The sequence below is a fragment of the Pogona vitticeps genome, chromosome 6 (genome assembly GCF_051106095.1).
Source record: "Pogona vitticeps strain Pit_001003342236 chromosome 6, PviZW2.1, whole genome shotgun sequence".
In the NCBI taxonomy this organism is placed as follows: Eukaryota; Metazoa; Chordata; class Lepidosauria; order Squamata; family Agamidae; genus Pogona; species Pogona vitticeps.
The window spans coordinates 102534459-102560356 of record NC_135788.1 but is presented as its reverse complement, the minus strand read 5'-3'; the positions used below and the strand labels follow the sequence as shown (position 1 = coordinate 102560356).

Here is a 25898-nt window from a genome sequence, read left to right as displayed (position 1 = left end):
CAGATGGTGGGTATGGTTGTGGCATTGAAAACTAATAAGGAATGAAAGGGGGGGATCATGGGGCACATGTGGGTGGCCAGACCCTTCTTATTCACCCCTGATACAAACCAAGGGTCTACATAGCTGACCAGAGAAGGAAGGCAGTAGTTTGTTTCAGCACATAGCACTCTCCGTGGAAGTAAAACAGAATAGAGAAGGTAGGAAGGCACCATGGGTGTTTCTAAAGTACTCTGTTGAGGGTGAAGAATCTGCAGAGATCTGGGCAAAGGTGGAGTCCAAGGCAAAGAGTAAACAGTAATGGCCACTGGTCTAAAAGGCTTTGTTCCAAGTTGTTTAAATTGTGGGACTCTCATATACCTAGGAAATTGGTTGATTGTTTTGGTAATCTGCAGACAGAATCAAATGGATTTAGTTTCACAATATTTATATAGCAGATGGCATCAGAGAGGCATGGAGCAAGTCCAAGGAACACAGCTGAGAAAGGCTGAAGAAACGGTCATTTTATGTTTATCAAACACATGGGTTGTCTATAAGAAAAGGAAATAGGATATATTCAGTAATTTAGAAATAAATGATCACACAATTTTTTAAAATGGGTACAAAGGACTCAGTATCAAATCTCTTTTTAAATTAGATGCAGAATCAATGCTTTCAGTGTTGGGCAAGCAGCCACAAGAACTAAGTACAGTGGGGTCTTGACTTGAGAACTTAATCCGTATTGGAAGGCGGTTCTCAAGTCAAAAAGTTCTCAGGTCAAATCTGCATTTCCCATAGGAACGCATTGAAAACCATTTGATCCGTATCTGCTCTTTTCCATCCATAGAAACTAATGGGAAGCTGCTATTCCGCCTTCGACCACTAGAGGGGGATATTTTGTTTCTTTTTTTCTTAGGTCAAGAAAGGTTCAGGGAAGGCAGGGAAAATACAGTCCAGGCAGTACAGTACCAGGCGGTCTGAAGACTGTCTCCCAATCCACTCTCTAAACGCTGGGAGGAGTGAGGAAGCAGACAGGCACCCTTTTCACTGGCCAACAGTTAACTGAAAGTTCACATTTTGCACTTTCCCTGCCTCCCACGTGTTTTTTTTTTCAGTTCTTAACTCAAATCTAAGTATGTAAGTCAAGTCAATATTTTCCTATGAGAGTGGTTTGTAAGTCAAAATGTTCTTAACTCGGGCCGTTCTTAAGTCAAGACCCCACTGTACATGGTATGCCAAGAAAGGCTTGGGTGGACTTTCATCCAAAGATATCAAACTCTGTCACAGGTGTGACTGCAAGGAGTGTGGATTTTAGGGGTGAGGCTGGGAAGTACAACCTCACTTCTCTTTCCACCAGGACTGTCCAAGACATTGCAGGCCCTGCAGCTTTTCATTTGGGGTTCACACGCACACACGCACACACATAAGAGCGGGGCTACTGTATCTTACATAGCTGTGTGGAAGATGGGATTTTCAACAAATGAGGGAAATACAAAGAACACAGCAAGGGGCAGAAAGCATGAAACACACCTACCTTGCTGATATTTGTTAAGTCTCCACTCCTCCTTTGCTCAGAGTTGCATTTTGGTTTTGCAAATCTGTTGAAACGTTTAAAAACAGCTTTGTGTTTTACATGGTAACGGACATAACTTAGAAACAAAGCTCTAGAGGCTGATTTGTTCCCTAGCTTAATGGGAGAACTAGAATGCAAACTACTTCTAAGCCATCATACTTTACTGCCACCCTCCTTCTGTTCCCCCCCCCCCACAGCCCCTCTGGTCCAAACAAAATGCATAATGAGTAGAGACGGGCATGGACCAGAACAATAATGAATCAGGATGGTTTGTGGTTTGTGGCTACCCACAAATGACCCCCAAAACACAGAAAAAATGAACTGATTCACAATTCGATTCTTTTCGGGCTCATGCAGGGGGAGGGGGACCTAACACCACCACCCCCTACCTCCCTGCCCCTGTTGCCTCCCTACTTACTACTTCTGCTCCCACCTCTCCCTCCTCCTCCACTGCCATCTTCAGAGAGAGCAATCACTTCCAGGAGCTGGGCCTGTTGTCTCTATGCATGCACCAGCCTACTACATCATAGGCTGGTACATGGGCAGAGACATCAAACCTGGCTCTCAGAAGTGGCGCCAGGCCTCTGTCTCTGAAGATGGTGGCAGCCCATGAGGTGATAAAGCAGTACAAGCTCTGTCTCTGAAGATGATGGTGGAGGAGGAGAAAGAAGAGGAGGAGGAGGTGACAGGAGCAGATAGGGAGGCAACAGGGGCAGGGAGAGGGGCAGGACAAAGCTAAACAAAGCACCAGGTAAAAAAGGTTTGGTGCTTTGTTTCAATTCATCAAAATGGGAATTAGGAATCAGGTCATGAATCACCTCAGTTCTTTTTTTCTCAGGGTCATAAATCCGGTTTGTGCCCATCTTCAATCACCAGTTGCCAACCACTGCTGGCTTTACCTATCGTTCCTACCTGTAGGCTCACAGTACTTCCACTTCCGATCTACATCGTAGTTACTGGTGAGAGAACACCAGGGCTTCCAAGAAACGGAATCCTCTTCTGTACAATCTGAGTAAGATTTGCCGCGGTAGATGAAAGGAAAGACACACTCTGCATATTTTCCAGCGGTGGTTGTGAGGAGATGGAGGGAGAGGGAAAGGAGAGGACAGAATTGAAAATAGCCATGTGAGAGTGTGAACCACAGACAACAATCATATCAGCTTTACAATCCATGTGGTTGGCATGCTGGTTGATGCTTTTAAAAAAGATGTATTCCATCTCATTCAGAACACGAACATTACTCTTTTGGATAACAATCTGCAGAAATTATAAAGTCATGCCCTGCTTACCGATTGGCCCATATAACAACGATTTCGCTTTACGATGATGTTTTTGCGATTGCAATTGTGATCGCAAAACAATGTTTTAAATGAGGTTTTTTCGCTTTGCGAAGATTGGTTCCCTGCTTCAGGAACCGATTCTTCACATTACGCCAATCAAAACAGCTGATCGTCGGGTTTTCAAAATGGTCACTGGGTGCTCAAAATGGCTCCCCACTGTGTTTTTGGACGGATTCCTCGCTCTACAGGCACTGAAAATGGCTGCCCCTATGCAGGATCTTCACTGGACGGTGAGTTTTCAGCCCATTGGAACACATCGAATGGTTTTCAATTCATTTCAATGGGCTTTTTTATTTCGCTTTATGACATTTTCGCTCTACAGCGATTTCGCTGGAACAAATTAACATCGTTAAGCGAAGCACCACTGTACGTAGTGTGCACTCACACAGATAGAGCCAATAACCAGCAGCACTGAGGACTTGCCAAGGCCCAAACCACCATAGGGTGTAGCACTGCAACTGTTCAAAACACTTCAGGCCCTGCTGCTCTTCCTTCTGGGCTTCCCTGTTTGTTCACCTGCCTCCCACAGGAACCGTTCTAGAAACGACCATAAACATGGTATTGCATTGAATGTGCACATTTTATTTATACACAAGTGTATACCGGCCATTTTAGGGATCACAGCAAGCAGGTGAGGGGAAGCTAACTCTTATCTTCTCCACTGTGCCCCTGACCAGAATTACTCCTATGAAGCTGATAGTTCCCTGAAAAATTCGCTTACTAGCTGAAATGGAATATTTCTTCCCGATGCAAATAGCAATTTAACATGCTTTTATTTCAGATTTGACATCATGGAACTCAGCAGTCTTTTCTTCATGTAAGCCTAGGCAAGATTAGCTCTGCATATCTGGGGCCATGTTTTCCTTCCAATCCCACCCGCACATCTCCTGTTTACCTGCCAATGGAGGGCGAGCACTTCCCAGATTGGTGTCAGGACAGAAGCTCCATTTTTGGTCCCGGTCATAGTTCTCTGTAGTGGCACACCAGAAGTTTCCAGTCATCTCATCCACATTTGTGCAGGTTTCAAATGTCTGGTTCTTGTAGGTGAAGGGGAAGACACAAGGCTGGCCATTAGAGTTCCCTCCATATTCTGTCAATATGAAAGAAGCAAAAATAATAATGTTCTCACATTCCAGCCTCAGACTTCTATTTCCTTTTTTAAGGGCCAAACAAAACATGATATTAATTGTGTGATTATTGTATTTGTGTCATTGCATATCTAGCTTTTAAAATGTAAAATAACAGCCACAAGGGGGTGAGGAAGAGATCGATCAGGACTGGATGCACACAGAGATGGTGTCAACCTTTCCCTAATACATCCACCAGTCATCAGATGTACACTTGTGCTTGTTGTTAGATGTATATTTGCATTAATGTCAATGGAAATAGAAACTTTGGAGGGCCACAAGTTTAGATGTGGACAGGAGAGAGCCTTCTGTGTCACTACTTACAGACTTTGGAAATCCCTCCTACAGGAGGCCAAACTGGCCCCATCTTTGCTATCCTTCCCCAAGCAGGCAAAGACCTTTCTCTTCAGGCAAGCTTTCCCCCAGTAACCAGGAACCTGTGTGTGATTTTTAGATAGATTAGAGATGGAGACGAATATAAAAATGGATCGCTTTTTCTGATGAATATAGCCGATTCGTTAAATATTCAACAATCTGTATTTGTGGGTTCCAGAGAACCCTATGAATATGAAGGGATGAATATTTATCCATTCTTATTCTTCCTTCATATTAAAAAAACCCACACCATTCTGCCTACCGGCCACCAATCAGCTGATCGGCAGCAAAAGGCAGCCACCACCCCACACAGCCACCCAATACCACAGCCTGCCCCCACCCCCTTCCTTTCCATACCTTAGGCCCCATCCCACCCCCACCGACACCCTCTTACCTTAATCACTGCTGCCAGGGTCTTCCGGCCTCGGAGCCACGGCATGTAAAAAGGGAGATTGGCTGCCCTTTGCAAAGATGGTGGCTCCAGCTTCATTTAGGGTAGGGAAGCTGCAGCTGCCATCTTTGCAAAGGGCAGTCTGGATTTCCTTAGCTTGCCTTAAGGGAATCCAGGCTGCCCTTTGCAAAGATGGCAGCTGCAGCTTCCCTACCCTAAGTGAAGCCAGAGCCACCATCTTTGCAAAAGGCACCCAGTCTCCCTTTTTACATGCCATGGCTACGAAGGCCTGATGGAGACCTCGGCAGCTGCTATTAAGGTAAGGGGGTGTCGGTGAGGTGGGGGCTAAGTAGGGAAAGGAAGGGGGTGTTGGGGTAGGCTGTTGTGGTGGCTGGCTGTGTGTGGGGGGTGGCTGCCTATTGGCTTCTGATCAGTTGATCGTCAGCCGGTAGGCAGAATGGGCTTCTATGCCATGTGGTATACTCTCCTGGGAGGGGCAGTTTGTGGGTGAATAACTCAGATGTACAATATCCAGTCTTCACCAGAGTTGGCAGGCGTGCTGAGAAAAGACATAGGAAGCGCTGTTGTGATTCTGGAGTCTCTAAGTACCTGGGGGGAGCTTTCCTGGGGGTCCTCTTTGTGACTATATAACCCTGGGGTCCATTATTCAATATTCACCATACAGTACTTCCAGGAGTTGTAGGAAAGCATCTGAGGAAGCTTCTCTGCAAATTTGGTATCTCTAGGTGGTTGGGGACCAGTGTTGTAGCCATTTAAAGTGCAGATGAATTGATAAATCGATCCGTCAATTCATTGAAGAATATTCGTATAGTTGTATTCGTTGATCCATTAACATTGACGAATAATGGATCAAAACAAATCACCATTTTTTTAAAAAATTGTCTCCATCTCTAATTATTATGCATTACTGCTTGGACTGGATTGTTTAGTACTACAGAGGTGCCTCGCTTAACGGGCGCCCTGTTTAACGATGAAACCGCATAGCGACGAAGATTTTGTGATCGCTTTTGCAATTGCATTGCAATGTTCCCTATGGGGAAAAATTGCTTTGCGATGATCGGTACCCTGTCATCATCATTACCAATCATCGCAAAATGATGATTTTTTTAACAGCTGATCACGGTTCCAAAATGGCCACTGGGTAAACGAAATGGGCCCCCGCTGTGTTTTTGCGCCGATTCCTCGCTTACCGGGCAGTAAAAATGGCAGCCGTATGGAGGATTTTCGCTTTAAGGTGAGTTTTAAGCCCATAGGAATGCATTGAAGGGGTTTCAATGCATTCCTATGGGCTTTTTAAAATCACATAGTGACGAAATCGCTTTGCAGCGATTTTTGCTGCACGGATTATTGTCGCTATGCGGGGCACCACTGTACTTGTGTTTTCCTCTCAGAGTGACTTTTTAAATTTAATTCATGTAAGATGCCTCCTTATTCATTGTCCATAATTTTTAAGTATCTCCTTTTAATAATATTAACTACCATTATATACTCATTGTTTTCAACTTTAAATATTGTCTTTTGTTGTTGTAAGCCACCTTAGGTCCTTTTCAAGGTAAAAATGTTTTAAATAAATATTAATACATTAAACTAGGTGATATCTTACAGAAATAATACCTGGTGAGACCCAGCTCTTTGTCTGCAGCAACCCTCCTGCATTACATCTCACAGCAGCATGTGGGCAACAAGGACGTGTCCTGTGTATTTTGTACATCTGAGTTGTTGCCTTGAAAAACTTGCACGGTGATTTGCGCTTTTGCCCATTTTGTGTGTTTTTTATGGATGGTCAAATAAAGGTATGTCTTAGTACACTGGTTCTTAACCTTGGGTTACTCAGGAGTTTTGGACTGCAGCTCCCAGAAGCCTTCACCACCAACTGTGCTGGCTGGGGTTTCTGGGAGTTGCAGTTCAAAAACATCCAAGTAACAAAGGTTAAGAACCACTGTCTTAGTACATATTTGGTTGGTCCTGACTTTTATGGCAAGCTGGCAGGCTGGCAAGTGATGTCAGAAGGGAAAGACAAATAGATCTTGCTGAACCAGTGCATGTTCCTATTTTCTCTGACCTGCTCCTTGTTCTGCCCTCTTCATTTGGTATCCAGTTCTGACTTGTCTTTCAGACCCAGTTATTAGCTTGTCCTTCAGATTCTGGTTTCTTCATGACCTCAGATAACTTATGCTCTCAGCCTTATCTCATTGCTCAAAAACTCACCTGTATTCTTGTCCTACCCTTATTTCATAGCAGTTTGCAAGACTTTGGTTTTCATTCCTGAAGAGAATTTTTGCAGGATATTTCTGTCTCTTTAAAAAGTGTACCTATTTTTAAACTCATTTTTGCACGTTTTCCCTATTGACCCAAGTGTATTTGTGCATGTATTTCAAATGTTTGCGTTTCAGCCGGACACATTCCTTTCATATGCATATTTTTGTTGTTTAGTCATTTAGTCATGTCCGACTCTTCGTGACCCCATGGACCAGAGTACGCCAGTCCCTCCTGTCTTCCACTGCCTCCCAGAGTTGGGTCAAAGTCATGTTGGTAGTTTTGATGACACTGTCCAACCATCTCATCCTCTGTCATCGCCTTCTCCTCTTGCCTTCACACTTTCACAACATCAGGGTCTTTTCTAGGGAGTCTTCTCTTCTCATGAGATCGCCAAAGTATTGGAGCCTCAGCTTCATTCATTCATCACTTCCCCTCTAAACCTGAACCATTTAGAAAGGTGGAAAAATCCTTTCTCAAGCACCCTTCCTTCACCCTGGTTCCTACTGAATGCCCAAATGCCCCCCGCCAACCATACAGTAAGTTCTCCCTGGTCTCTGCTTTATGTCTGCTGCAACTAATCTTAGATGGTCACATAATTTAAGATTCATATAAAGCATAGTTAAAAGTGGTCATTTTAACAAGTGACATCATCATCATCACGTTGTTTGCATTATGAGGTGCCATCCCCAACAGACCCACTACCTTGTGAAGAACATGCTTTCCATCGGCTATCCGTGTCATAATTTGGTGTTGTGGCACACCAGAGCTGTGTCTTTAATGGCCCTTCTCTGATGCAGGAATAGTAGGATTTGTTCTTGTACACAAAGGGGAAATAGCAGGGAGCAGGTTCTGAAAACGAAGCACAGTGGGAAGAAGAGAACATCAACAGACAGACCAAAAAGAAGTTAGTATGGCGAAAGGAAGAAGTCCATATCCATAGTCCATTGCTTAATGGTAAGTTTTGAAGTCTGTGTGATATCCCCATGGAAAATTCTAAAAATGCAAGCATCTGTGCTGACCCATTTTACCTCATAGTCAACAATCCAATTTTTGCCGCTCTCATCTCCCAATTAGGTCTATCGTAAAGCTTATGAGTCTTAATAATTCATTCAGCTCCCAATCATACCAAAATATTTTGCTTGACGGTAAGGATAGCTCATAATCAGGATAGTGATAGCAGATGGGGCCAAAAATCAGTGAGAGACAAGAGCAGTAACAAAAGTAGGTAGGCCAGGGGCATTTTCTGCTACCCCATTTTCTTTCTTTCTCTTGCTGGATGAAATTCCGTTACACTGTTGCACAAAATCTGCAACATTTAGAGCCAAATTGCCCCAACTTAAGATATCTCCATAGACATTATCTCTGACACACCGAGTCAAGTGACTCACTATGGAGCAGATAGGGCCTATGAAGATGTCTTAACCTAGGCAATTTGCCTCCAAAGGTTGCGCCTTTTGCATAGCAGCACAACAGGATTTCAGCTTCTGTCTCTCTTTCTACAACATCCTTTTCTCTCTCAGTCCCTCTCTTTATTCGTTTGTCTCTTTTCTTCCCTATCCATGGGTTGTGAGGGAGGGATCAATTGCCGCCCAGAGACTTTTGGGTAGAGTGGGCGGCATATAAGTTAAATAAATAAATAAATAAATAAATAAATAAATAAATAAATAAATAAATAAATAAATAAATAAATAAATAAATAAATAAATAAATAGATAGATAGATAGATAGATAGATAGATAGATAGATAGATAAATGAATGAATGAATAAATAAATAAATAAATAAATAAATAAATAAATAAATAAAGTCATGGGAGAAAAATCCTGGAGTTTGTTTTGCCATACATTCCAACCCTGAATCAGTAACTTTGGAAACTGACCAGAAGCTATTCCTATTGCCAGAAGTCTGGATGATTCTTTCTCAAGTTGTTGAAATGAGGCCAAAACTGTATGTGTTCCTAATGCCACAGGTAGCACACCTCTACTTTTTTGGAAAAAGTGAAAGGCATCACTTCTTATTCAGACCTGATGTCAGGGACTGGGATCAGCTCACATGACACAGTGTGGATGTAGGTTACATCATATTTAAGAGGCTGCACAGCCATATCCCTTCATAACCTGAGGCCCTAAGTTACAGTGTACTTAGCTTGTATGTTGAGACAGCACTGCAGTAGTGCTGATGAGACGTTTCTATTCCATAATAGCAAAAGCACATCTTTCCACCTCCCTCTATTGTCACATGAATCAAAGCACTTTCTGGGGCATCGCTAAACTTTGCCTGGTTCTTTGCCTTCCCTTATTTTGTTTACCTGAGGGCTCACAGAATAGTCCTCTGGGATCCACTTCATAGTTGCTGGAGAGGGAGCACCAGAGCTTCCCATCGGTCCTCCCAGCCGTGGTACAGCCTGAGTAAAGCTTGCCATCATAGGTGAAAGTAGGAGCACATGGTTGTGTAGGGTAATTTGCACCTAGCCCTGGAGGAAGGGGAGAAAACAGTGAAGCTACTCTTATAACCAGATTTCTACCCAGTCCAATGACATGAAAGGCACTTTGTGATCAAAGCCCTATTTAGTAGTCAAGCATGGTCTAGCTGAAGTTTAAATACTAATGGGCCTTCAAGATCCCTTTGAATCCAATAATACACATACATACATACATACATACATACATACATACATACATACATACATACATACATACATACATACATACATACATACATACATACATACATACATACATACATACATACATACATACATACATACATACATACATACATACATACATACATACAGTGGTGCCTCGCTTAACGGCGATAATCCATTCCAGGAAAATCGCTGTTAAGCGAAAACATCATAAAGTGAAAATAAAAAGCCCATTGAAATGCATTGAAAACCTTTCAATATGTTCCCTAGGGGCTTAAAACTCACCGTCCAGCTAAGATCCTCCATACGGCGGCCATTTTCACTGCCTGTATAGCGAGGAATCCATCCCTAAACACAGCGGGGAGCCATTTTATTTACCCGGCTGTTGAAAAATCATTGTTTTGTGAAGAATCGGTTCCCAAAGCAAGGAACCGATCATCACAAAGCAAAATTCCCCCATTTAGATCATCGTTTTGTGATTGCAATTGCGATCGCAAAAAGAACATCGTAAAGCAGATTCGTCGTAATGCAGGGCAATCATAAAGCGAGGCACCACTGTACTTACACACACACACGCACGCATGCACGCACGCACGCGCACACACACATGCACATACATACATGCATACATGCATACATGCATACATGCATACATGCATGCATGCATGCATGCATGCATACATGCATACATGCATACATACATACATACATACATACATACATACATACATACATACATACATACATACATACATACATACATACATACATACATACATACATACATAAGCATTTGCAATTTCTCAGCCTATGTCCCATTGTTCATTCTCCAAGGGAGAAATGTAAATGCATACTTAGCTTATTGACACCTGTTACACTTCCATTCTACATATCACAGCCTTCTATCTCAGCTCCTACAAAACAAATGTTGTCTTTGCAGCATAGTTCAACTCATCTTTAGCCCCTTCCTAGTTCCACTGCCATTGTGGACATCTGATCTTGGTGCACATTAAATACAGAGGACAACAATTTGAGTGTGGCAGATGTTTTCAATGTCTGACTGTGTTTAAAGAAAAGTTCTCCCATAAACATGTGGGAAAATCTACCCCAGCTTCTAGTTCACAAACCCTCAGGTCACATACTGGTATCAGCGCAGAAGCTCCACCGTTTGTCTTTATCATAGCTTCCTGTTGTAGAACACCAGAAACGTCCTCTAGAAAATTTTGTGTTGCACGTATAATAAGCACGGCCCAAATATAGGTAGGGAAAGACACATGGCTGTCCATTGGTATTGCCTCCATATTCTAAAAAAAACAAGACCAGAGAGTTTATGCATATACTGTATATATTTACACCCTCTTCCTTCCTATCCCATTCATTAAAAAGAAGCACACCAAAGGTATTGGATGTCTCTGTCTAAGCCAGTGGTGGGGAAATACTTAGCCCTCCAGATGTTTTTGGACTTTAGTCCCTTAAGTCCTAGCCTGCAGCTGTAAGAAATGGTCAAAATGTTACATCAGAACATTGGGCAGGCCCAAGGTTACCCACTAATTTGGAGAATTCTCCACTCTGATTTAGAATCCTACATAAAGGATTGTAAAGAATTCTCTACATAAAGAATACGTTGGCTAGCCCTTTAGTCAAATTTTACCTGAGGAAAGCTGTCTTCCACTGAAGCCGATTCAGTGTGTGTGTGTTTATTAAAATACTTTTAATATTAATGGATAAATCAACAGACTCATTGAAAGGAAAGAGTAGAATGGAGCACAAATCTCTGTGGGGGAAAGTGAAGAGTTATTTTAGAGAGAAATGGAAGAAAGATTTCAAACCTGTACCAAGTGACTCAGGCATAAATTAGATACAGAACTGCTCTCAACATTGATAGCGGTAAAAAACAAAGTAAAGCAGATAAAACTGATATAAAAGAAGAATTAAGAAAGGTATTATTAAGATTGCAAAGAAAATAAATATCTGGTGGAAATTTTATTTATTTAATTAATTTATTTATTTAATTTATATGCCGCCCACACTACTCAAAGGTCTCTGGGAAGGAAATAAAGATGTTAAAGACTTATTATTTTGCATAAGAGATAATAGAAAGTTATCTTGGTTATGTGCTTACATTGTGATAATTATTTACTTACTTTGATTGTTCTTTTTTTAATGGCAATAAAGTTTTTTTTAAAAAAAATACTGTTGCTGGGTTAAACCAAAGCACCCCAAGTTTCTGTTTGTTGTTTATTTACTATGAATAAATCATTTGTTCACATATATTTTGGGTTGTAGAGTAGCACTGCATTTTTTAGAAATGTTTTGTGTTTTTATACTGGACTCTATTGAATATACCCTCCATTAACCTTCTGTGAATTTGTAACTAGAGCCTTCAGAATAACCTCCCTTACAGAGAAAGCTAAACAAGGAGTGCCATGGATTTTGTTCTGCCTGTCTCATATAGACAATAAATATGAAAATTCACTAACATGGAAAAGAAACAAAAAAAGGTCTTCTCCCATTCTGCCGCCATTTTATCACACTAACATAACAGCCTGTACTAATAGGGGCCAATAGTGGTACCACAGGTCAGTCCCACAGCCTTTCTGGACTCAATAGCAGAATCCTACTCTGCTTCCTTTCTTCAAATAAAACATGTCATCATGTGAAAAATAACAGCATTGTATATGTCAGCTCATGACCCCATAGGTCGGTAGTTCTGATGGGATGCTATCTCTCTCACCTGTCACAGCACACGGCCTCCATTGGCGATCTCGATCATAATTTTCAGTTGTGGCGCACCATGGCCGACCCTGCCCAGTACCCTCTGTGGTACATGAAGGGTAATACATGCCCCTATAAATGAAGGGAAAGACACAGGGCGGAGGCTCTGGAAAAGAAACAAGAGAAACAAGGAATGTAACAGAAGCTATGTCACACTAAGTAGATACTGTATTGTATAATAAAAGGGGCTGTAACTAAGGCAAGGCAACTGAGACTTTGCCCCAGGGCAGCAGAATTTAAAGGACACTGATATCTGGAGGTGAATCTTGTGGTGAGGGTTAAATAAATGGCAACATCTCCCAGCTCTATTATTTCTCTTCGCTTTTCATCGTTTTGAAACGATAAACTTTCTCTTCCTTTTTAGGGAGGCACCACATTCCCCTCATCTTCTTTTTTTTTAATGAGGACTTGCACCCTTGCCTCCTGGTGAAGAGAGACAGTTCCATCTTCCCTAGGCAAGTCAAAAGTCTGGTTAGAAGATATAATGGAACTGAGAAAGCCAATTTACTACCTGGCATCATTGTTACCACCAACATCTCCACCACCACCACCACCACCATGAACACACAAATCCCTTTAGAGAAGTGGTTCCCAGCCTTGGGTCCCCAGATGTTCTTGGACTACAACTCCCAGAAATCCTGGCCAGCACAGCTGGTGGTGAAGGCTTCTGGGAGTTTTAGTCCAAGAACATCTGGGGACCCAAAGTTGGAAAACACTGCTTCAGAGACAATGTGTTCTGTGACAAAAAGGAACAAGATTGGAAATGGCTCCGAGTGCCCTTTCCCAGCTCCACAGAGTGTATTAGTTGTTCTTCCTCCTGAGAATGAATGCCCTTACCACAACTAATAACATTCAAACTCGGCTACTGTAATACATATATATGAAGCTGCCCTTGAAGGTTGGTCTTGGGAAACTTCAGTTGGTGCAAAAGTGATCCGTGTAGGCCAATTTGACATTAGAGCTGGAGTTGTATGGGGTGAATCATATTCTGTCAAAACAACAGGAAAAACAGTGGGGTAGGAACACTCCATGGCTTATGAGCAGAAACTGGGGAGGGATGATCATCACGTCTTCCTGCTTTATATCTCAGCAACACAATCTTCGACATGGGAATCATAGCTAACAGACATCTGAATACCTGAGAAAGGAGTTTATGGAAGGAAGGGATCTGTGACACACCAAGAGCCAGAAGGAACAGTTTTCATGTTTCTTACCTTGACATGCAGCAGAAAGTAGCAGAAATGCCCAAATGAAGAAAATAAAAGAAGAAGCCATCACTGCACTCAGTCACGGAATCTGACAGGTGTGAAGAAAGTGCATCTTGCTCCCTGTTTTTATAAGCTTCGCTTGGCCTCATCTTCTTCCAACAACTACAACCAAAGAAAACATTCAAGTGCTGCCATCACTGGAAGATAATAAATAGTACGTTAATCTTTGCCTTTCCAACTGTCACTGGTTGTCACTCCCATATTAATGTCAATAGACATTGAAGGCTTCCTTTAGCAATTCTGGGGTTTATTATATTGTATATAAGTTGCATTTGTTCCAAAATCTGTGATGATTTAACCCTAATACCACTGATGATGGCCTCAACCTCACAGCATACACGGAGCTATGAAGGGATGAATATTTAACGAATCAACCATTTGTGACAAATATCGCAATCCATTTTCTTATTCGTCTCCATGTCAGTTTGAAACACATAGAATATTGTTTCACAATTGGCATGTGTTGTTGCACAAAATGAGATGACGTCTGAGAGACCACAATAATACTGGAGAAATCATTAACATGTCCTCTAGTTGCTTCATTAGCAAGCATGGAGGGTTCAAAGAGAAGCCTATCAACTGCAGTGTCATTGCAAGAATCAGGGCCTTGGTCTGAGTGAGAATTCTGTTGTTTTATTTGAATAAACCAAAACAAAAATTTACAAAATTTGCACATTTCATTAGAAATTAGATAGACACAACATGAGATGTTGCTCTCAAAAATCTGGGTCTGAACCTCTGTGTATCCAGTAATCTTTATAGTGCTGAATTAGAATTGCAGCCCCCATTTTTCCCCAACAGGTTCTGTGTCTTGAACAGCTTCATTGCAGGAAGATGCAACTTGGTCCTCTTCTAGCTGAAAATAGCTGTACCAACAGAATCTGGCCTCCACAGACAGTTCCTTAGTTACTTCCTCAGGTTCCTCTCCCAGCAAACTACCTGAAATCCACTGGTTCATTCAAAGAGACCCCACCCTTTTTGGGGATGAGGTACCATCCCTGCTTGGGCAGTGGCAGACTCAGGTCCAGCTAAAGACAAGACTGTGAAGGAAGGAGACTTGATGAAAGTTGGAGTTAATGTTTAGGTGTGCAGATGAAACAGAGGACAGGTCTCCTCCACATTTAATAGCAACATAGATGAGACCATTAGCAGATGTAGCTTGCCAAGAATTTTTAGAACAGGGGCAGAAAACTTATGAAACTCCACATATTGCTGAAACACAGCTCTCATCAGCTGATGCCAGCATAGCCAATTGTGAAAGATCATGGAAGCCAGAGTCTTAGAGAGACACAAGTAGCTCACAAACATTTTAAAGCATTGGGTCAGGGTGCACCTGCCACTTACACTCTGCTTAGGGAGGAACATGTCCTACCTTTTGGTTAGAAGACTAGGATGGGAGCCATGTTTGACCCAAAGGTCACCCCGGTGGACAAAGACTGCCCTTGTGTTTTGAAACAAAAGGCCGCCTTTCTTCCTCCTTCTTTTCAATAATGCCTCCACTCACCGTGAGTGGTGAAAACCCATGTGATGTTCCTTTTTCTGAGCTCACTCAAGCACAACAAAGATGATTGCCAAGAGCGACTTTATATTATTATAATCCCATGTTTAATGAAACAGAAAGGGCATTTGTGTCATTAAGTCTGGGGTTTCATCATTCATTTTCCACTCCCAGGATTGGCGCCAATGAGAGTTTCTCTCTGGCGCTGACAGAACCTTCTAAGGCAATATTCATTGGAACTATATTCTGGCTGGATAGCTCGTTGGTTTTGGTATCGGACTGCAGAGCCAAGGGTTGTGATTCAATTCCTCACTGTGCCTCCTGTGAGAAGAGGCAGACCATGTAGTCATGGGCAAGCTGCATAGTCCCAGGATGTCCCCCCAGAAGAAGGGAATGGTAAACGACTTCTGTGTATTCTCTGCCTAGAAAACCTTTAAAAGGATTGCCATAGGTCAGAATTGACATGACAGCAGAGAGAGAGAGAGAGAGAGAGAGAGAGAGCAAGGGCAAAAAGCTTGTGACAAACTGGGGTGGGGGACGAACACAATGAAGGTACTGATTCTGAGCATGTCCCCATACCCTCTAATTATCATTTTGAAAATGCTCACAAAAATGCAAGTGGTATGTTTAGTGTCATGAATAGTTTGGCCAGTTAATCCAGTGGAGCCCCTTATTTTTTGTATTTTTTTTATTTTTTTATTTCCCCTCTTTTTTAAAAAAAACTGGAACAGTTTACAAGTATCACTAATATGGGCAGAAGATGATGAAAATGTTAGCATGTTGTTAGAAAGACAGCACCTTTCAGAGGTAAAAGCCACAGGTTTATCCTGATGAGTTTCCCTCCATCCATATGGTGCAAATTAAGTTGCTTTTGGTTTCTGATTGGTATATGGAAGTTTAAACACAGGTTTCATTTGCATGTCTGAAGAGAACTGTATGCCTGAAGAGGAAACATTGTGATAGGAGGGAGGGAAGCATTTTCCTCAATACCTAATTTGACTTTGATACAGATGGAATAGCTGCCATCAGGCAGCAATTGAGAGACTGTTCATGGTTTCTAGTCCCTTAGCAAAAATGGTGGAGATCCTGAGTGCTCTTTCCTCCTTCTGTTCTCCAGTCTGAAAGCCAGTTGGTGACAAGGTGTATAGACTGGAGAAGGTTAGAGTGAGGATTTGAACTTTGGTGCCCAGTATATCAATAGATGTGGCATGCTTGGATCACATTGGTCCCCATGACATCCACCCATCCCACAAGGAAGTGACAGATGTTCCCTTTGAAAAGAAGAAACATCCATTTTGGTAGGGAGAATTTTTTTATTACCTTGGCTTGTACTACTTTGATCTCTTTCCTTACAACATCTCATTCTTGAGTCTCCCAGAGTTATCGTTCAAAATTAAGTTTCAGATGAAAATAGATACTATCACTTACTGATGAATGGACCCCAGGCCAGCCTTACCATCAGGTATATGGATGAAGCTGCCCAAAAAGGCTCTGAAAAAGCCAAAGTGCAAGATAGAGGTAAGCAAGATCCACAAATCTCCCCCTGCCCCTAAGAATCACCACTCTATAAGGGGTCCAGGAATACTGACTCACCTGTAAAAACTGGGCCTTGAGAATTATAGGCCCACAGATTGCCTTCTCCTCACCCTTACTACTGGAGGCAGAACACAGAGCCAAAATCAAGCTGGTGCGAGGCCACAAAACACTGTGATTGAAGGTGAAGTCAGTATCTCTCAACCTAATCTACTTCATCAGGCATTCATTTATTCATTCGCTTGTTCATTCGTATGTACATACATACATACATATATACATACACAGACACACAGAGACACACACACATATACATGCACGCACACACGCACACACGCACACATACATACATACATACATACATACATACATACATACATACATACATACATACATACATACATACATACATACATACATCACCTTTCTCCCCAAGAGGACCCAAAGTTGCTTACAATATTAAAACAAGATAAATGAGTGGAGTACTGGATGCCATCCTGAGTTGCTCAGAGGAAGGCAAGCTATAAAGGCCATCTCAATCAGACATCCCATTTGGACAGAGACAGTTGATGGTGCTTCCTTCTTAATCACTTGCCTCGCAAATCTCTTCCCTTTTCACCAAGCTTTCCATTTCATTCTTCTAACTGCCCAACTGCCCCTTAGAACCCCAATACCCAATCAGGCCTCACCTGCAAAACAAAGTAATGTAGCACTACACCAAAATCTACCAATCAAGAGAAAGTTCTGTCATTCCTTTGGCCAATGGGAATGTTTGCTTTTTTCCCACCAGCCTTGAACTCAGCTATATTTATTTATTTATTTATTTATTTTATTTTAAATATTTCTACCCTGCCCTTCTCCTCAAAAGAACTCAAGGTGGCAATACTTTCCTAAGAAATACGGGAATATAAATTCAGACTTTATAGAATTAATCAACCAATACCCTTTGCCCAAACAAATAAAGAGATCAGTTCTGGTTCCTTCCACATTTATCTTTTAATGTCCTATCCTTTAAGTAACCACTTATCAAAAGGTAAGAGAACTGTAATTCTTGCCCATACGTAAAAGGGAAATTACTTCTTAAACTAGGTGAGATATTATGAGGGAAACAAGGGTTTTGGAAGATGGATGAAGTCTCAGCTCAGAAACTTGGAGGTTTCAAGACAAATAGAAGATGTTCATAACTGTTGTTCAAAACTTCCATCTCTCACAGGAATGTGCATTTTGGGAAGGAAGAGTTAAATTCTTACAAGGAACTTGCCCCACAAATTCGCTCTTTCACTCAGGCTTGTCAGTCTTGGCAAAGAGAACAAAAGCCATTTCCCCAAGGCAATCAACTGGTAATCTTTTTGCAATTACAGTATCTCCGGAACACCAAAAGACTGTCTAATGAGGCAAAAGAACATGTGCAAATAGCAGAAATTTTGTCCACATGATTCCTACTACCCTTTTAACACAAGTCTTGAGAAAAACGGTCTTCTGCTTAGACTTTCATCTTACTGAACAACTTCAGAGTACCCATAAAAGAACTTGATGTCTTTGCAGAGGTTAATGACTCAGGCTAACTACCTTTTTCTTGTATTATCAAAGGCTTTCACGGCCGGGATCTAATGGTTGTTGTGGGTTTTTCGGACTCTTTGGTCGTGTTCTGAAGGTTGTTCTTCCTAACGTTTCGCCATTCTCTGTGGCCGGCATCTTCAGAGGACAGCCCTCTGTGCTCTGGTGTAGTTCACTTGGGAGTGATGTGTGTTTTGTTTTCTTTTTGACTCCCAAGCAAACTACACCAGAGCACAGAGGGCTGTCCTCTGAAGATGACGGCCACAGAGACTGGCGAAACGTTAGGAAGAACAACCTTCAGAACACGGCCAAAGAGCCCGAAAAACCCACAACAACCACTATCTTTTTCTTTCTTCCTAAATTTGAGGTCCATTTCTGAACTTTGTTGCTTCCCCATCATCATTCCTTGCTCAACATCCATGACTTGTTCCTCAGACAAATGGGTCTGTTGTGGCATGTGAGGTTCAGTGGACTGCAATATCAATTTTACACTGCCTCTAGCTATATGGGACTGGCTCTCCTAATAGGTAGAATGAGGCAGCCAGAGCAGGCAGCTACTTTGAAAGCATCAAAGAGCAGCAAACTGATGTTTAATTTGATCTGAATTCTTGTCCTAGTCTTGGATACCATTTGCTCCTCCAACTTAGGCTGCAAAATATCTGATCCCGGCTCTGAAAGTGAGTTGTGATACCAATAGCCTCTTCCTAAAACTACACAAAGGGTCTGTTCTTGTTGTTGTTGTCACAAAGCAAGAGACTTACCCAAGTGACTTCCTGTCCAAATTATGCAAGACATGCTGGCTGGGGAAAATTAGACGTTGTGCTGCAATACATGTGGAAGACACAGTTTGGGAGAAGGACAATTTCTATGCACACAGTATGGTTCTTGGAAAGTCCTCAGTGATGAACTTTGAAACTTTTCCCAAAAGCATGTCTCAGATTCCTAAGGCGCCCTGGTTTTTGCATATCCCATTCTGGTGTCCCATGGCCAAGCCCACATTTTGAGAACTCTTGTAGTTTTAGCCAAATGCACTGAATGGATGCTGTGTACTGACAATATTTTTTCACAACTTCAATTCTTGGGGCTCAGTGTGTCCCTTGTAAGGTTCCAGTCTGGCCTTCTGTGCATATCCTAGCTTGGTGGTTCTCAAACTGGGATCTCCAGATGTTCTTGGACTGCAACCCCCAGAAATCCTGGCCAGCACAGAACGTGGTGGAGGCTTCTGGGAACTGCAGTCCAAGAACATCTGTGGACCACAATTTGGGAACCACTGCCTTAGATTACCATGCTGCTTTTCCAATGGAATTGGTGGCATTCCAGCTTGTGTGCAGTATTAATTTATCCCGTTCCAAAAGCTGAATATCTTTCCTAAAGCTTAATTACAGTGAAAACAGCTTTAAACTAGAATATGTGGTATGTTTGATTCTCTCCTCTTGCCATGTCCACTCCCATGTGGCAACCTCTTAAGAGCCTCTGTGAGATTTAATGGCCCCTGTGTTGAACAAGGTTCCACATAATCTGTGGACACACTGTATAGCTTTCTACTGTTAGTGTGGCTCCATCTCATAGTTTTTACTTCTTGGTAGAGGCTAGCACTACAACACATAGATAAATACGTAAGAGGTGCAGTTGTAGACATTGACGGAGACTTTTCGAAACAGCGTTTCCAAAATCAATCAGAAGCACACATTTTTGCTTGCAAAGTGTAACACCTTTTAACTCACAGGTAATAAATAGTAAAACTTAATATTGTTTCTCAGTGATTGGTAACACAAAATGTACTGGGTCAGATATATATTCAATCCTATTGGTTAGTATCCTATTGCTTAAACATGGAAGAGAAGTCACATAATAATCCACCCTTCTCTGACAGGCTTCCTATTGTATGACCAATCTCATACATAATGTGAGAATCAGCATATGACAGGGAGTCCACCAGGGACTCAAGTCACAGGACTTGCTGTCAAGTCAGACTTAAGTTGCACCAGTAACTCAACTTGGGGGTTGCTGTTGTTTTCAGTGACTTGGACTTGGCTCGTGAGTCGTGACTCAGAACCCACCCATCATCTCCCTTTGAACCCAACTAAATTTGAATCCAACTTAAGGTCTTTTAAAGGGATTCATACTTTAAAGCTTTCAAGGAATTCCCATAATCAACTCTCAATGAACTGTTTCAACTTTATTGTGATATATACATATTGTAAAATATCAGCAGAAAATGAAAGCCAGACTTCTTTGTACATCTCAACAATATTTAATCTTTACAGATACAGAAAGTACACAGTTGGGGGAAAACACTTTCTGTATGTGTTACGGTGTTTTTAAAGTATTTCATATTCCTCTTATTTTTTTATTATTTTTTCACCACATGTTTTAAAAAATGTATATTGATTTTTAGTCCTTTTAAATATTCAGTCCTTTTAAAGGGTTGAATATCATCAAGGATATTTAAGCCATTACCAATTGTGAAATCCTACACTGATTCCCACAGTTTGCCACTCATGTCAACTATGTTATTGTTACCTTGTAGACTGATAACTAAAATTATTCATGGCCTGATAAGCTTATTCCATTACTAACGAAATACTTTTACCTTGTCCATTATTTGTAATCCCACTTGGTCATGGGCCATGCATAAATATGACCGCCATATAGCCTCACTCTTATGTTTGAGCAAGTGGACTTGATCCACAAAAGCTCACGTTAAAATCTAAGCATTTAGCCTTAAAGGTGCCACAACATTTTTGTCTCTCTCTCTTTGTTATTATTGTTGTTGTCTGATACAATCACACAGACTAACATAGTAACTTCTTTGAAATCTGCTTTTATTAGTTAGAAAAGTTAGATGGTTGGAGAGATATAGTCTTCTAGGGTTTATTTACTTTCCCTGTTAGAGTCTACAGGATATTTTCAATACTGTTTTGTGCTATTTTATTTATTTGGCTGGTTGGCCTGATAGCTGCTTTGCGGTTGGAGCTGGGTATCTGTTCTACCTTGCTTGCCACATTAATTTATGACAAGCTAAGGTTCTACCTCAGGATGTGGTGGCGCTGTGGGTTAAACCACAGAAGCCTCTGTGCTGCAAGGTCGGAAGACCAGCAGTCGTAAGATCGAATCCACATGATGGAGTGAGCTCTCGTCACTTGTCCCAGCTCCTGCCAACCTAGCAGTTTGAAAGCATGTAAAAATGTGAGTAGATAAATAGGTACCACCTTGGTGGGAAGGTAATGGCGTTCCATATCTAGTCACGCTGGCCACGTGACCACAGAAACTGTCTTCAGACAAACACTGGCTCTACGGCTTGGAGACGGGGATGAGCACCATGCCCTAGAGTCGGACACGACTAGACTAAATGTCATGGGGGACCTTTACCTAAGGTTCTATCTGGCCTGGCATGCTCTGGTCCATGGGGTCACGAAAAGTCGGACACAACTTAATGACTAAACAACAACAACTAAAAGGTTCTACCAAAATAATTCTTTCTAATGCATGTTTATGTGAGAATCTTGGAAATTCTTTCTGAATACACCCATCCATAAAGATCCTGGTTCCAGAACTAGATCTCTTACATAACTTAGCTTTGAATGCCTGTGACAGTATTTCTGTGACAATGGACATGTACTGTTGAAAGTGTGTATTTGTCATGGCATGATAAATGCTGGGTATGTTAAAAGATCTGATATTAATTGCTTTTTTGGAAGATGTTCAGTTTTTCATCCTCCTCCAGGGTCTCTCAAGTATTATCATAAAGACCAGGTATGAAACTATGAAGGAAGTGTTCTCAGCTGGCACGATTCTATGCACATCTATTCAAAACCAAATCCCCCTGAGTTTGCACTTAACATGGAACTAAATGGGCAGAACAGAAACTGCTTTTTTTCCCCATAGGGGAGGACTTTATTTATTTGCCTGCTATCTTTAAAGGGGCTCATTGTTCTCCTGTCATTGCGTTAACTTTTCAGCCATTGCCAAAATTAAATGGCAAATGCTATACTTGTGTTTAGGGTGGGATTTTTGGATTTCTTTGACTACATATCCCATAATTCCCCATCATGGGAGCTCTAGATCAGTGGTCCCCAACCTTGGGCCTCCAGCTATTCTTGGACTAGCAGAAGCTTTCACCAACTCTGCTGGCCAGGATTTCTGGGAGTTGAAGTCCAAGAACATCTGGAGGCCCCAGGTTAGGGACCACTGGTCTAGATGACTTAGACACACCTCACAAACACCTAAATGTGACTGATCTGGAAGCAGAGGCCTAAACTGGAAAGCTTTGAGGCTTAGCTTTACTGAAGCTTTCTGTTCCTGCCCCAGTGCTAGCTGGGAGTATTCCTTCTGAACAGGAAGTCAGATGGGCCTAGGCCTAGCTGAGCTCCAAAGCCTTCCAGTTTCAGCCTTTTCTCCCCGGTGAGTGGTCTGCAAATGAAGGTAGAACACCAAGAATGGGGAACCATGGGATTTGTAGTCCAAGAAATCCAAAAATCTCATCCCTACTTCTGTTCCCCTGGAAGATTTCAGAGCATCTTCTTATACCATAATGACCTGTTGCAAGAGAAGGAAGAGGAGCAGAGGTGGCAACTTCGCATTGTGGTTATGCTTGTAGGGTGGAATAACGAGAAGAAGATTGGCCCAGTTTCTTTTTTATTTCCCCTCAGACAGAAACAAGGAAGTGAAGGAGATTTGAGTATGTATTCGCTCCTTTCAGAGCATTGGGTTTGTTGACACTCTTACAGTTTCTTGAAAGAGCAATTGCAGCAACAGCTGAAAGTCAACACAGGTTGGGAGGCTACAGCCAGGCTTAGCCTTTGGGGCCACGTATAGCCTACTTCTGGCGACTAGGATTGTAGCAAATCCGATGTGCATTTACTCTAGAGTAAGAAGTGAGCCTTGCCTTGAAGAAAGTGCACGTAGGATGATGGAGTTAGTCACATCATTCTAGTCACATACATCACCCACACCTACATACTATTTATCTATACCAGATCCCTTTTCGGACATGATTTGCCACAATTAAGGAGCACAGAGGACTTGCATCAGAGAAGCTACTCCAGTTCAACCACCAGTCCTTCTCTGCATACTCTGATGAGTGAGAACACATGAGAACCCCATTCCAGTTCATTTTAATAATAATTTAATAAAGTGCAGAGGATGCATATTTGGAATTGAACGAATATGCTGGTTTTTGGGGTTTTTATATTTTAAGGAGGACTACTTCTAAATGTGGAACTGATTGTCTCATCTAGTTCAATCCTGAGCAATTTTTAATAGAGGTCATAGCTATTAAAGTGATGTAAACCCAGGAGCTAAGCTAGTCATCACTATGTGGCAGTGCAAAATGAGAGCAGGCAAAGGCTGGAGCAACGTTGGGGAACTTATGGCCTTCTAAATGTTGTCTCACCAGTTCTAGCCAGCATCATCATCATCATCATGTGCCATCACTTCAATCATGGCTTGTGGCAATCCTTTATAGAGTTTCATAGATATACAGTACCACGTCTACTGCTCAAGCACTAAAGTAGCATTCCTTTCTTCAGGGACCAGTCTGGGGCTGTGCAGCTTGCCCAAAGCTACACAGGTTGGATCCACTCCTGGGAGGCACAGTGAGGAATAGAATTCCCAGACACTGGCTCTGCAGGCAAATACCTAACTCACTGCTTCATATTCAAGAAGGCTTCATGTTCTTCACCTTTCAGCTAAAGGAAGAAACAGGGATTTATCGTGCGGTAAAAGAGATTTGAACAAGTTTATAGTTCCTGCAGAAGAGTGCAAGAGCTTCCTCCTATACCACAGCATGGCTCTTCTGGCACCCCAAAGTCATCCCTTCCCTTTTGGGAAGAAATAATAATAAGAAGAAAATAGGGTTTGCTGTATCAAAATATGTCTTTTGGTAGAAAATGGGAAGTGTGAAGCCATTCTTGGCAGAGTTTGAATTTTGGTTAAAAACCTCTAGCTATACAGAAAGTGCAGGGACCTACAGAATTAGCTTCAAGCCTCCCCAGAGTACACCCCACTTTCTGTTGTTTAATCAACTGAAACATACTGTCTTAATAACTCACTCTGACATGTTGGTAAGAGAAAGAATAAAAGGTTCCATTTACTCACAGAACAAAACAAAACTGAACAGAACAAAAATAGTATACTGTATAAAATGACTACTTACATGAGCAGACCTTAACTGACTAATAACTGCATGACTAACAACATAACTTCCAGCAGACTACCACATAACTAAATTACTTTTTTTAAAAAAAGGAGGGGAACACACTCTTAAGCAAAAAGATATGGCTGTCTTCAAAATCACAGGTGCAGAAGGAACAAGTGGTTCCTGACGGACTGATTGACAGTCACCTCAGCCCAGAAAGGTCGCTCCCAGGCAAAACTTTTAAGGCAGCATACAAAGATTGCTAAAATTTCAACAAGCATAACAAATGCATGCACCTAAAATGCAGCCTCTGCTATTGGGGCTTGAAACAAACCAGATGCAGAAAAAGACACTGCATTAAATTTATTTACAGTTATTTACTTTTGAGGTTGTTTCTCAAAGGTTCAGCCCTGTTCAGCCTGAGGAATGTTCCCTGGCAATCAAGGAGAGCTGCTGATTTAAGTAGATTTCTTTCTTTAGCAATAGAAATAGATTCAGTAGCAGCTGTGATAGAGATCCAAGGAAGCTGGTTAAGGCCCATATGAGATCCAAAAAGAAGATGAGCAGAAGCTGAACCATGATGGCAATCTGTTAGGACAAATGCTGGGAATGAAATACCAGACTTGGAATCAGTCATCGGACATTCTTTGGCTTGTTAACTGGAAAGAGAGAGAAAAATAAGTTACATGTTTGGCTGGCACTGAGAAGGAACAATGAGGCCAGAGACCCATAACACTCAAAATAAATGGGGGTGACTGGCACTATGCTGAACACTTCTTCCATGTATTTGTAGGTTACCATTCTCACTTTATTTGATAGAAAATCAATTGCTTTCAGGAAAGGGTTCTTAAGGAGAAGGGGAAAAATCTTTTGAATGGGGCATAGAAATTTTGGGAGTGCTCTCGATCTGCTCCAGGCTTTAGTCCACACTTCACCAAACTTATTGAAGTTGAGGATAGAGTTCAGCACTTTGTATAGTCACTGTAAAGTGCAGAATAAAACCTGCAGTTGATCCACAGCACCCCCAAAACTGAAGTCACTGCTAGCATATTCCTTTCTCCACCACCAGAATGTCCCCAGAGTGGAGCTAGTTGTGAGGCATCGTGGAGGTACAACATAGGGGACAGCTACCAACAAAATGGCACATACATTGCCTCTGTAAACAGGCTTCCTTCAGTCATAAGGCTTAGCTTCCTACAGTCATGAGGCTTAGCTTCCTACAGTCAGGAGCCTTTGTTTCCTCCAGTCACAAACCTTATGGAACTGATGTCAGCTGATGCTGAACAAACAACTGGAACACACCTCTTGGAGGTGGAACTTATAGGCTCAGATTCAACAGCCACTCGAAATGTCCAACGTTCTGAGCCCAGAGGCTGAATACTCAAAGCTAAATTCTTAATTTGGGGGTAAAAAAGTGGGT

General features: G+C 41.8%; 2 protein-coding genes across 2 annotated transcripts in view; both read right to left on the bottom strand.

The window, feature by feature from the left end:
* Positions 1-1234: 1234 nt before the first annotated feature.
* Positions 1235-13811, bottom strand: LOC140708473 (epididymal sperm-binding protein 1). Its single transcript, XM_078378732.1, has 8 exons — positions 13698-13811; positions 12443-12589; positions 10851-11012; positions 9370-9534; positions 7765-7911; positions 3785-3979; positions 2462-2557; positions 1235-1269 (listed from the first exon to the last, which is right to left on the bottom strand). Exons 1-8 carry the CDS (start codon positions 13756-13758, stop codon positions 1235-1237), a joined length of 1008 nt encoding a protein of 335 aa, XP_078234858.1. The 5' UTR covers positions 13759-13811.
* LOC144583835 (epididymal sperm-binding protein 1-like) overlaps positions 13588-25898 on the bottom strand; it is a 23750-nt gene continuing 11439 nt past the window's right edge. The window contains exon 8 of the mRNA XM_078378731.1: positions 13588-25137. The gene's annotated coding sequence lies outside the window, so the exon portion shown is untranslated. The remainder of the gene's footprint in view (positions 25138-25898) is intronic.

Coding starts and splice junctions, on each gene's coding strand:
- LOC140708473 (XM_078378732.1), bottom strand. CDS start 13,758: ATGGCTTCTTCTTTTATTTTCTTCATTTGGGCATTTCTGCTACTTTCT. Junction 12,590..13,697: donor ACTTTCTGCTGCATGTCAAG/GTAAGAAACATG, acceptor TTTCTTTTCCAG/AGCCTCCGCCCTGTGTCTTT. Junction 2,558..3,784: donor TGCTCGCCCTCCATTGGCAG/GTAAACAGGAGA, acceptor AATCTTACTCAG/ATTGTACAGAAGAGGATTCC.